Source organism: Antechinus flavipes, chromosome 4, assembly GCF_016432865.1.
Source record: "Antechinus flavipes isolate AdamAnt ecotype Samford, QLD, Australia chromosome 4, AdamAnt_v2, whole genome shotgun sequence".
Taxonomy (NCBI): Eukaryota; Metazoa; Chordata; class Mammalia; order Dasyuromorphia; family Dasyuridae; genus Antechinus; species Antechinus flavipes.
Genome location: NC_067401.1, coordinates 25280708 through 25293506, shown reverse-complemented (window position 1 = coordinate 25293506; position 12799 = coordinate 25280708). Strand labels below are relative to the sequence as shown.

The window sequence follows — 12799 nt, the reverse complement described above, 5'->3', positions numbered from 1 at the left end:
CAAGATTTCCAGAAAACTAACAAAGAACAAAGAACTAACATTCCCCCCTTTTTTCCACCTACAGGCCAATAGTCCACAAGACTTGAGGATGTTTTATGAAAAAAACAGAAGTTTGATTCCTAGGTATGTATGCTTGTTACACTGAAATATTTGGAAATTGAGAATTTTATTTTCATTTCATATTTCAGATTAATTTTAAGGACTGTCATTTGGGCACATAATTTCATTTGCTGAAGAAATTCAGTTAATCAGTTTTCATGGATTTGTTTATCATATGTATTCAGATGATTCTCAGATTTCGCCCTAGTTTCTCTTCTGAGTTCTTGTGACACATCACTGACAACTTTGGGATATTTCAAAATGGATGTCCTGTAGAGATCTCAAATTCAATATGTTTAACATGTAGCCTAGTCTCCTTCCCAGTTCCCAAACCCCAAGCCTTTTCTAACTTTGTATTTACTACTGAGGTCTTTGCCTCCCTACAGTTAGCTAACATACTCGATTAATATATTTCCCCCCCTTTTTGTCACAGTATCCCCAGAGAAACATCTCCATATTTGGCAAATCTTCTCTTGGGTTTGCTTCAGAGAAATCAAAAGGACAGAATGGACTTTGGTGCGTAAGTTGTACAATTAAAAAAAAATTTTTTTTTGGTAATGTGCAGTTTCTATGTTCAGAATGAAATGACTAAATTGGGGTTATGTGTTCATAATGAAAACTGCATTTTAGTTTTAGTGAAGTTTTAGAAAATATTTTATGGATGCTTTTTGTTGTAGCAGTTGCTTCCCAATAATTCCTCATAGAATTCTCCTTTATAACAAAGAAAAACAGTTAAGCAAAATCTATTTAACTGATTCTAGCAACATAGTAAGAAGAAAAGCTCCATCTCCAAGACGTATTAGTTTTGTGACTGTATGAGAGATATGGAACTTCCCAGTGGCCCAAGCAGCTTTCTGAAATAACAAGATACAGAATAGATACCTTCAGTGCCGGAAGGAACTTCTTTGCTGAGAATTCCTTCTACCAGAGGTGTTCTCAAGCCTTTCCACAATTTAACAAAATTTTAGCATAAATCTTTGTAGTAAAATCCTCTGTTTTTAATATTTATTAGCATATATTTATTTAAAAATAATTGATGTTTCAGAGTTCCTTATGTAGCACAGTTTGAGAAATAATGTCCTCTACCATTTATAGACGTTGAGTGAACCACATTGACCATATTTTGTGATTCAATTTGGGAGCTCAGTTCTTTTTCTATTCAGTTATAGGTCTAGTCTAATTTTTGCCTTGTAGGAAAATTTATTCAATTATGGGAATTGTGAGGTAACTTTATTAAATTGTTTGAACCTAGCTTTGTGTGCCTTCAAAGGTGAACCACCTCAACCTGTTGTTCAGAGACTCTTAACTAATAACCTAGGTCATGTCAGATCTGAAGATGAGTGTAAGGAATTTTCTCCCAATTATACATCTCAAATAGTCTATATGTTTAATCTGAAAACTGGCCTTGTCTTAGTCAAGTTATTGTTTTCATGTTCCTTTGGTTGAATTACTGATATGTGGGGAGGAGGGACCTGTTGGCTCTCCTCTCTCCCAGTGTAGAATGTCCTTAATCATGTTATCTAATTTTTAATCCTGGTTAATTGTTTTCTTTTAATTAATTAGCCTTATTTGATGAATTGTATTAAGATAATTCTGTCTCACTTTGTATTCAGGGTTTTTGGATTGATTGGAGAGTCCATTGACCTATTTATTATACCTGTTTTGCAAATAAAAAGTATAGCTCAGATTGTTTTCTGTTATTGTTAATTATCGACCACACAGTGAAATTACAGGTCCTGTCTCTGATTTTATTTTGCAGTTCTTTTTTTATTTGAAAAATTCTGTATTGTTTACATTGCTAGCTAGATGCTGTGAGGGAAGTGAAATGTATAAGAGACAGATGTAGAAATGGACATGCAGGGGAGATAAGGCAAGAAAGTCCTGCTAGGTGGAAGATAGTAAGTCTTGTAAAAGGTATAAAAAATGCTTTATTACATAAAGAATTATCCCAATTTAACAATTAGATATTTTGGATCTATTCTCAGATTCTCAGTGAATGTTGCAGTGTATGTATAGTAATATAAAAATGGAAATGTTTCTGTTACTGGAACTATAAGGCATCTAATTGGATGAATAAAATTAAGGAGAATCAGTATTGTTTAAATTGTGAAACCAACTGCAAAAAAAAATTGAGGTGGAATAGAAGAGAATATATTCTACAGTTCAGCTGCCAAATGCCCTTTTCATTTAGACAGTAAAAAGCAGCAATGATACTCTGAACTGATCTTTAGCAAAGGATTTACAGAAGTCTCTAACTTAAGATCTAATTTAAGGTTTCCATAGAACAAGAGTTTTAAAAATGGACAGAAGAAAAATTGTGATAATCAAAGGGACTTTAGAACCAAAAACTTTGTTTGTGATGGAAAATCCATTTGCTTTTGCAAATCTACTATATATTTGTTTTTAAAATTTGGATCAGGAATATTCTTATACTCTCATTTTTTTTTTTTTTTAAGATATTTGTTTTGGAAAAACCCCCATATCCCTGAAGAATCCGAAATGACCTGTTGTATACATTAGCACTATTTGTAATCTCCAGAATATTAGGCATCCTATAGCTTACCTGCTTTATATGACTATAGTTATGGTCTTGTCTGATAAAACTTTTATGTTTTTGTCTTACAGAAGCATTTTTTAGTCATCCTTTTCTTGAACAAGTTCCAGTAAAAAAATGTAAGTAGCTGCATTTACTCAGTAGGATGATGCTGGCATGGGAATGGTTCACCCAAGGGAAACTCAATGCTCACCGTCTTGTGGAAACTTCTCTTTAGGCGTCAGCAGGGGTTCTTCTGCATTATGTAATAAATGTTCAGGTTTTTCATTAAAAGGTTTTCTTTCTCTCCCCCCCTCATCCCAGTCGAATTTTTTTGTTTTGGGAAACTGAAAAATGTACCCCATTCTTAGACAAGCACAGCACTAAGTTGGAGCAATTTTCAGAGTTTTTCTGTTGGAGAATTCAGGTACTGAATTGCCAAGTAAGTGACCTCTCTCCTCTGTTCTCTCTTCTAGCCTGCCCAGTGCCAGTGCCCATCTATGCTGGTTCCGTTTCTGGCAGTTCGTGTGGGAGCTCTCCATCTTGCCGTTTTGCTTCTCCACCAGTGAGTTCTGGTTTACCTGTTGTCTGTGTCTGTAACATCTGTTGTGAATTCATATTTAGCCATCCGTGTCATATAGGATTCTCAGTGGTTCAGGAATAATCTGAGCCAATGTCTCGGCAGCACTGGCTGGTCTCCGTAAAATTGTTTCTGCCCAGACTTGTCTCCCTTGTTCTGCAGCTTCAGGTCGTCTCCATCTCCATGGCTGTTTATTGCTTAAATATCCTGACCAAATCCTCTATACTGTTTTAAGATTTTTTTCTTTCTTTCTTTTTTTTTTTCTGAGACAATTGGGATGACTTGCCCAGGGTTACCCAGAGACCAGTTTTGAGCTCGGTTCCTCCTGATTTCAAGGCTGGTGCTCTGTCCACTGCACCACCTATCCGCCCTGTCCTGTCTTAGGATTTCTAGCTGCTCTGGCTCCATATCTTCCTCTCCCTCCCGGCCACCCCCCCACCTCTCCCGTTCTTCTCCCCAGCCCAGACTTTGTTTCCAGCTGCTCCGCTTGGGGCCATCCTTGGAGTTTTCAAAGCCCTGAGTGTCCCAGGACTCCGGCTCTGTCCTGGATCGGCTCTATCCAGGCTGTGCTCTTAAGTCTTTTTTGCCCAATTCAAACTGGAAAGAGATCAAGGGTTTGGCTGCAGATAGGACAGCACTTTGAGGTTCGCCATCATGGTGGCAGCCATCTTGGTGCTGAAGAAACCATGCCGTGGTTCTGGCCCCCCCCCCCCGTCCTGGGCCTTCATCAGCACTAGTGAGGCTGAGCCTTGGTCCGTGGGCACAGAGAGCCGGCTGGGGCCTTAGGTCCTATTTTAATGTAATGTGATAGCTATTGGGGGGGGGGAGGGGGCGAGGGAGGGGAGAGACTGTGTAATGAAGGAGCCCAGGAAGCAGAAGGGAAAGTCGGGGGGAACTGCTGTTGGATGGAGAGAGCCAGTGGGGGGCCATGGCTTGGAGGGGAATCGGAGCAGATGAGGCTGGAGGAGATGGGTTTTGTCTGAGCAGGAGTGCCGGGAGAGAGCTCGAAGGTGCAAGAAGGCAGTGCAGGGTGCGGGGGTCAATTTCTGAGCTACTGCTAACTGGAACAAAAAAAGGCCAGGCGCAGCTAGGTGGCTCAGTGGGTAGAGCACTCAGGAGGACCTGGCCTCAGAGACTTAACAATTCCTAGCTGTGTGACTCTGGGCAAGTCACTTAACCCCAATTGCCTCGGGGGGGGGGGGGGGGGAAATGTAAGCTCTTCCAAGGTAGGGGACATATTTTTGTCAGGCTGTTATCTCAACACAATGCCTTATGTCCTGAGAATGAATAAATGTTAAATTGGATTAAGGGGCCTAGCATTTTTTTTCCTTTGGAAAAGGGAGGAATACTTTTTTCAGTATTATTGTCAAAAATATTTTGACTTGGTGAATACCCTACGAAGGTCTTGTGGGTTCAGTATTTTTAGAAGAGGTACAAAAAACCCCCACATTTGACAAGGATTGGGCAGTGGTATCTTCTCTAGTCAAGCATTTTCAAATGCTTAAAAGCTGCCATGCAAATATAAAAGAAATAGGCTATGGCTATTGCCTTCTTTGATAGTGTTTGGAAGATTTCCCTCCCCCCTCCCCCCAGACCTTTTCGGAGAAGCAGAGCCAGGTATCATTCAGGAAGTGGTAGAGTAAGATCTGATGAAAATTCCTTAGTCTGACTATTGCCCCTTAGTCCTCATTGTACTTCCTTTCCTGAAATGTGACATCTTTGGAAGATTTGTTCTAAAACAATTCTACAAAATTGCTATATTAAATAAAGTACAAGAATCTGTTTCAGAGAAACCTGTTTTCCAATAAGGAAATGAATTGATGCTTCACAAAATGAAAGACACTTCAAATTAAAGGTCACTCTGAGAAATTGGGTCATGTAGAATAGTAGCTAGATGAGGTTTGGCTTCTGGGTTCACCTGGAATCCCCCTGTGCCACTCCTTTGTCTCTACTACTAAGGCAGCTCCTAACTGAATTATAAAGTTTAATAACCCTACTGATTTCTGCTGCTTTTTGGGTTCCAACCCTCCTGATAACCTCTTTTGCTGAATTTTCTTTTCAATGATATTGAGCTCCTCAAAGAAGTTTAGGATCATCTCAATCTGGGGCTCATTTGTCCCCAAAGATAAGCAAGAATTTTAGTAAATTCTTTGGGAAAGGGGCTTCCTAGAGTGCCCAGAGAGAATGGATGTACTAAGAAGGGAGAGTTTTAGGTTTTGAATAGAGATAGTGTTGAGGTTGGGAAAAGACCCCAAAAGATTGGGGTCACAGACCGGTGTCACAAGGTGTCTGAAGAGAATTTGCAGCCTTGAACCCATTTCCTACTCAAGGGGCAAAGTTTATTGTAATTGTAACTCCATTTGGAGCAGTTTGGATTCCAAAAGAAGTTAGCAAAGAAATAAGCAAGGAGACACATTATCTAGTTCTTCCTGTTACAGATAAGCTAATTTTATGGTCCTGAGGTAGGATCATGAAGAGGTCTCTGGAATTTGGCTATCACTGACCAACTGATTATCTGGCAGTCAGCAATGAACTGAAGAGTGGTCTGTTCACGATTGTCTCAGGAGTTTGATTTGTGGGACTATCCCGAGGCCAGAAGACTTCAGAATCAGATAGATTGTTAGAACAATAGTATTCTTAGGTTGGGTGTAGGCGCCTCCTTCACAGATTCCAAAGCCAGAGGACTTCAGAATCATTTGTTACAATAGAAGCCACCTTAAGGTCCAGGGGACCTTAAAATTATAGCTGCCTCCCCTAGAAGCTATATTACATCAATAGGTGGAGGAACCTGGGGATCTGCAAGGCCAAATGACTACACAGAACTTTTAACTGGGTTAGTAAGAAAGGTGCTGCTGCATCCCTTGGGGGAAATCAACCAGTGTAAGCTGTGAGTGTAGTGCATGAACAGCCTAGGTCTCCTACTAACCTGATTAGGGTGGCTGGAAGATCTGACCCATCAATGATGCGGTAGTTATGATAACTCAAGTATTTTTTCCTGCTAGAATGAGGTAAGTGGTAATTGGTCAAATTAGGCAATAAACCAGTTCCAGGAAACTTGTTTAATCCAGAAATTTACTCTGTTATAAAATTTCTATTAGAATTAGTATTCTTGAATGGGGGAAATAAGTCCCTGTGGAACCTGGGTTGTATTGCTTTGTGTTAGAATCTCTTGCTGGTTGCTTGGAGCTTTTCTATTCAATTTCCTTTCACTCTCAAAATATAGTTGGAAAAATTTTCCAAAGAGCTTTGATTATGTTCTTATGGATAAAACTTGTAATTTTAAATGTCCTTGTTCCTTCTCTACCCATTCTTTGAAACATGCCAAGGTTATGAATTTCCGTTTCTTCATTTTATATTTGGAAACATTGTCATTATTCTGAACGTATCTTTTAGTTTAGTTCTTTTATGGATTTCTGAAATGTCATAGGTTTAAAATTCTTAGCTACATAAAATTTTCTGAAGATGTCCTGTTTACTTTAAAATATTTGTAATTTCCCCCTATATTTGTATTTCCTAATATAGCTTTTTCCTGTCCTTCCAATCTCCTTTGTTATCCTTTATAAAAGGGTGTGTGTGTGTGTGTGTGTGTGTGTAAGCCAGCAGTTCAACAAAACACCGTGAAAAAGTTTAATATTCTCTGCAGTGTTCCAACCTCATGTCTCCTCACCTCCACAAATAATTGGAAGTTCTTGTCATACCTTTTCTTTGAGGCTCAGCTTGATCATTGTATTTTTAGAAACCTTTAAAGATAGGCAAAGATAACTTTGTTTTTTCTAAGTAGAAAACTTTAAAAATAGGAATTTATGAAATCTTACTGGTATTAAAAATTTTTGCTTTCCTCTTTTTTGTGAAAAGAATTTTTAGTTTTATTGTTTGTTGTTGCTTGCATGTAGTAATTGGGCTAGTTTTAAATTTTGTCATCTTCAGTCCCTTCCAGATATGCAGCACATTCAGGAAGACAACCTATCTTCGCCACCCTTGGGCCCTCCTAACTATCTCCAGGTGTCGAAAGATTCTGCCAGTACTAGCAGCAAGAACTCTTCTTGTGACACAGATGACTTTGTTTTGGTTCCCCATAACATCTCATCAGATCATTCATGTGAGTATTCTTTCTACTTGTGCAGTGAAGAATATCTTGTTTTTAAAATAGTTTCTGTATCTGAATATTTTGAATATATAATACATAATAAAGGAAAGGAAGGGAAAAATAAGTGTTTCTACAACACTTAACTATAGGCCAGACACTGGGCTAAGTGCTTTACAAATTTGTTCCTTACCACCACCCCTGGAGATAGATGCTCGGGTGATAACTGAGGATTTCCTAAATTTCTTTTCCCTTTCTTGCTAACTTTCACACAGAACACAGGGCTTGGAGTCAGGAGACCCGAGTTCAAATTCTGCTGCAGACACTTACTAGTGTCCCATGTGCCTCAGTTATCATCCAGGACTAGTATGTCATTAGGAAGGATACCTTGGATAAAGATCTTTGAAAGTGACAAGGACAGACTTGTACATTTGGGAACAAGCTATGTTTTGTGCATTGTTGGATTAGGTCCTCTGCTGAACGCCTTCCTGGTCAGCATGGTGAGGCTGGTCCTGGGGTCACACTGAGTACAAACCAATCATTGTATCACTAGGAAACCATTATTTGTTGTAGGATTAAATCAATGCTAAACTAGATTTAACCACTATTTCCTCAATTCCACTTAGTACCTTGTTTCAAGTTCTGGCCCATACCATCTCATAGGATTAAATCAATCATACTGAACCATGCCGAATTAGATAATTATTGTCTCTTATCAATTCCACTGACTTAGTACCTTGTAAGAATCCTTTGTTTCAAGTTCAGAGTTCTGGTCCATAATACTTACCAAATATTAAGCTGATGAGACTAATATTCTTGGAAACACTTTAATCTCTTTAAAAACAGGTATAACATTTGTACTTCTCTTGGGACCTCTATTCTCATTTCTCACCTCTAATTCCCTATTCCCTAACAAACTTAAGTTGTATGTCTTCTGACACTATTAAATTGATTATTTCAATTTTCTAAGAATCCCATGTGCCTGCTTGAGTATGGTTTTCCTGATTTCTTTAACAGCTGAAACTTGTTCTTGGTGAAGTGAAGTTTAGTTTCCAGGGCTCCTGGTATAGGAACCAAAAATATGATGAGGTTTATGTTGTGGGTTTCCCTTTTGTAGGGAACCAAATGATATGGTCTAGATATAGGGAACCAAAATGAGATTAGGGTTTTTGATGGTCAGGAAGTTAAATGATAAGGTCTAGTGGCAGAACCTAAGAGGTTTGGCTCCCCTGCACCTCCTTGGGATTCAGCGCAAGGGTAGGGAATTTTGGGAACCCCCTTCTGGCAGCACAGAGATTATCTGTAAAGGAATTTACAAACCCCAAAAAGCTAGACTGATCAGAAGTTTATTATAGGGATTGGGAAGTAAGGTTAGAAATCCTGACAGGGAAGCATAAAGCCTGGTTAGAGAAATAGGTGAGGATAAAGAGAGGGTAGCACTGGAAGAGAATATTATTCCAGTGGGCAGAGGTTTCCTTGGCATAGCCTGGCATAGCTGGCATATTTGGAACCTCTGCAAGGGAATGAGTTTTTAATTGCCATTTTTATTAGGAGGTCTTTGGCTGCAAGGGAGGCCTGCTCCTTCTCCCAATGAAGCTGGTGGGTGGAGTTGAATTGAATAGAAGATCTTTAATTGAATAGCGTTGGAATTCCTTTAGCTCAGGACTGAACCAACCCCACCTAGATAACAGAATGTAGCTGTTTATCTTGTTTCCCTGGGCAGGGTTCCCTCTCTGAGGCAGAATTATAGGAGATTTTCTCCTTCAGGGAGTTTTAGAGAGTTTTGGGGTCCCTTCTTCACAGGGAGATGCTATTATTTTGCTAAGTTTTTTCTTGATTATTAGAAAACATCATATTGGTGGCTGAGGGTCAAACTGAAGATGGCAGCTCTTAAGGTGGATAGTGGACCAGTTAAAATAATTTGCATAAATCTACAAGTCAAATGCATGTATTTGAATGATTACTTAGGAAATTTGCATAGTAATGCCTCTGTGTTAAAGTAGCTTAGTCAGCTTTATCTGATTTTCTGATACTTATACAAAGAAAGATGTTTTCCCTTGTATATTCTTAATCTCTATGCCTTTTTTCTTAATTCTTAATTTCATTTTATTTTTATTTACTTACTATAATAGCTTTTTATTTTCAAAATACATGCAAAGATAGTTTTCAGCATTCATCTTTGCAGAACCTTGTGTTCCAAATTTTTCTCCCTCCATTCTCTCACCCCTCTCCCTTAGACAAGAAGTAATCCAGCATATGTTAAACATGTCCTATGCCTTTTTTTTTTTTTTTTCAAGTATTGGTACCTTGGTTTTTATGTCACTCATTTCTAGATTTGTACCCCACTAAGGAAACCAGTTAGGCAAAATCAGCCGAAGCAAGGACATCGGCTGACAGTGTGGGCAGTACTCCAAAGCCGTGGTCCCTCACCTCTCATGAGATTGAAGAATTATCTGGGGCTGAGACTGATCATGCCCATATTATACTGGTTATTTCTAGTCAGTGTTCTGAAAGAAGAGCAGAGATAGAGTAGGAAGGAGTAGCCAGCTCAGTTCTCTCTTCCAATTAGCTTAACAAAGATTGAGGATAAACCAAGGGATTCTTGATTGGGAAATGCCAAGAAGAAGCCACAGGGGGTCCATATCAGCATAAGAGCCTAGAGACAGAAGATGGCCCTGGACATAGGGGGAGACTTGGGCCTTTTTAAGCTGAGGTCCTTAATGAGTCTCAGCCTGACTGAGGCAGCATTCAATAGAATAGAGGCAAACAAAAGCCCCAAATGCTCCAAATTAGTCTGGGAGGGTAAGACCCTCAGGATTTCTGGCCTCCCCAAGAATTTGCTATTTATAGTTTTTCTGAGCCATTGGAACCCAAGCCTGGACCAAGTAAGCCTGGGCAGGGATGTCACTTGACTTATCAGTAAATGAGGGGGAGTGGCCCCTTCCTGGGCCCCACTGAGGATCCTATGGGGATGTTAGGCATAGTGATTGCCTTTTCCCTTAAGGAACTTCCACTGGATTTTCATTCTGCTGATTGCCCTTTCCTGAGATTAAAAAGAGTCTCTTGAAGATGTTTTCCCCCCTCTTTATATGTTGTATTATACCTTTATTTTTAAAATGCATTTTTTATTCACTGGGATGGGATAAGGTGGGTTTGTGAGGGGCATGTTTTAGAACTGCGCTGGTGAGAAGGAGCGCTGGGTCCACACTCTGTCCTTGAAGCTTGCTGTGACTGACGTGGGGGAGCCTGAGATTGTGCTTGGGGCCTGAGAAAGGAGGTAGTGCCCTGGTGAGTTAGGATGGAGATAGCAAAGCCACATTGACAAATGGCCAGTGTGAGCGACATTCTGTCAAGGGGAATGGCTCTAAAGACTGGGCTACTTTTTAAGCTTGACTTTTTTCTTTCCTTTTTTTCAGATGATATGCCGATGGGAACTGCGGGCAGACGGGCTTCAAGCGAGTTCTTGGTGTGTGGTGGAGGGTATGTTTCTTTCTTTCTTTTTTTTTTTTTTTTAATAACTTTTTATTGATAGAACACATGCCAGGGTAATTTTTTACAGCATTATCCCTTGCACTCACTTCTGTTCTGATTTTTCCCCTCCCTTCCAAATGGCAAGCAGTCCTTTACATGTTGAATAGGTTACAGTATATCCTAGATACAATATACGTGTGCAGAACCGAACAGTTTTCTTGTTGCACAGGGAGAATTGGATTCAGAAGGTAGAAATAACCTGGGAAGAAAAACAAAAATGCAAGCAGTTTATATTCATCTCCCAGTGTTCTTTCTTTGGGTGTAGCTGCTTCTGCCCATCTTTGATCAGTTGTAACTGAATTAGCTCTCTTTATCCAAGAGATCCACTTCCATCAGAATACATCCTCAAACAGTATCATTGTTGAGGTATATAATGATCTCCTGGTTCTGCTCATCTCACTCAGCATCAGTTCATGTAGGTCTCACCAGTCTTCTCTGTATTCATCCTGCTGGTCATTCCTTACAGAACAATAATATTCCATAACATTCATATACCACAATTTACTCAACCATTCTCCAATTGATGGACATCCATTCATTTTCCAGATTTTAGCCACTACAAACAGGGCCGCCACAAACATTTTGGCACATACAGGTCCCTTTCCCTTCTTTAGTATCTCTTTGGGGTATAAGCCCAGTAGAAACACTGCTGGATCAAAGGGTATGCACAGTTTGATAACTTTTTGAGCATAGTTCCAAATTGCTCTCCAGAATGGCTGGATGTGTTCACAATTCCACCAACAATGTATCAGTGTGAGGGTATGTTTCAACACATCATTACCATAACATTCTGAATATTTTCACATTTGTGTCTCAGGCTCTTTTTTTAGGAAGATTCTTGTTGTATTATTACTGGGATTTTTCTTTTAAATTTTAAATGGGAAGCTCACACCCAATGTGAACATTTTAAATGAATTAACAACTTTTTTTCTCTCACTGGGCATATGCCTCTTTTTAAAAAGTCTTAACTGTCAACACAGCTAATTATTGTTTAAAGCAGACTTCTAACAGATCTTTCTATTGTTCTGACCAGTCTATATATAAAATGATTGAAAGCTTTTCATCATTTCCCTGAAATTTACTTAGGGCAAAAAATAACCGTGTGGAATATGATTGGCTGGAAATCAGGAATGTGGAGTGGTTGATTTAACTATTGGTGTATAGATAACGCTTTCCTTTAAGGGCAGCTAATGGTATAGAAATAAGTTTTCTTTTAATTAAAGTGACTTATAGGGAAAATGAACTTTTAAACCTAACTCTGAGAGGGAGGCTGACTTTATGAACTTCTGAACTTAATTCAAACACAAGGAAACACTGTATTTTGGCAGTTTTACAAAATGTTAAATAATCAAATCTGTCTCAAATAGAATCATTGCTGATTTTCCCAGTAGGAAGAGTTAGTATTCTTAACTGTACTTTATAAGAAGCTTTTCAGCACCATGACTTTCCCGTCTAGAGGACTGTCAGGACTTTTTCCATGCATTTCAGTTCAGTGGCAGGGGGTGGGGGTGATGAGAGCCCCTGAGTGAGTGAGATTCACTGGGTTAGAAACAGAACCAAGCCCTGAGCCATGGGTGGGGAAGAGCTCTGTTAGTTTAGTGGTTGGGGCAGGATCATGATGGGACAGGGTCAGACTTTTGATTTTGTAACAAAGCCAACTTCATACATTTGCTGTCTTTCCATCCAAGAGATCACAATGGCACAGAGAAGAGAGCTGAGAACCAGAGGGCCAGTGTTCAGTTCCATCCCTCCCCCCCCCCCAAAAAAAAAAAAAAAAAAGTCTTTTTGTGGCTTTGGACGAGTCATTTCACTCTCTGGGCCTCAGTTGCTTCATGTGTAAAATGAGGTGTTAGAGTTCTACCCGTCACTCAAAACTGGAGGGAAAAAGAAGCTGGTCAGGGAGTCCTCACTCTTGGCTGCTTTGTGGTGAGCTCTTGTTGGCCAGAACTGGTAATGCCTTCAGGCAGGCGCC

General features: G+C 39.5%; 1 protein-coding gene across 1 annotated transcript in view; it reads left to right on the top strand.

The window, feature by feature from the left end:
• ULK2 (unc-51 like autophagy activating kinase 2) overlaps positions 1 to 12799 on the top strand; it is a 64859-nt gene that overhangs the window by 29568 nt on the left and 22492 nt on the right. Inside the window, exons 9-14 of the mRNA XM_051992102.1 lie at positions 65 to 123; positions 533 to 615; positions 2725 to 2772; positions 3109 to 3197; positions 7140 to 7311; positions 10713 to 10776. Of these exons, the coding sequence (XP_051848062.1) occupies positions 65 to 123; positions 533 to 615; positions 2725 to 2772; positions 3109 to 3197; positions 7140 to 7311; positions 10713 to 10776 (515 nt within the window). The remainder of the gene's footprint in view (positions 1 to 64; positions 124 to 532; positions 616 to 2724; positions 2773 to 3108; positions 3198 to 7139; positions 7312 to 10712; positions 10777 to 12799) is intronic.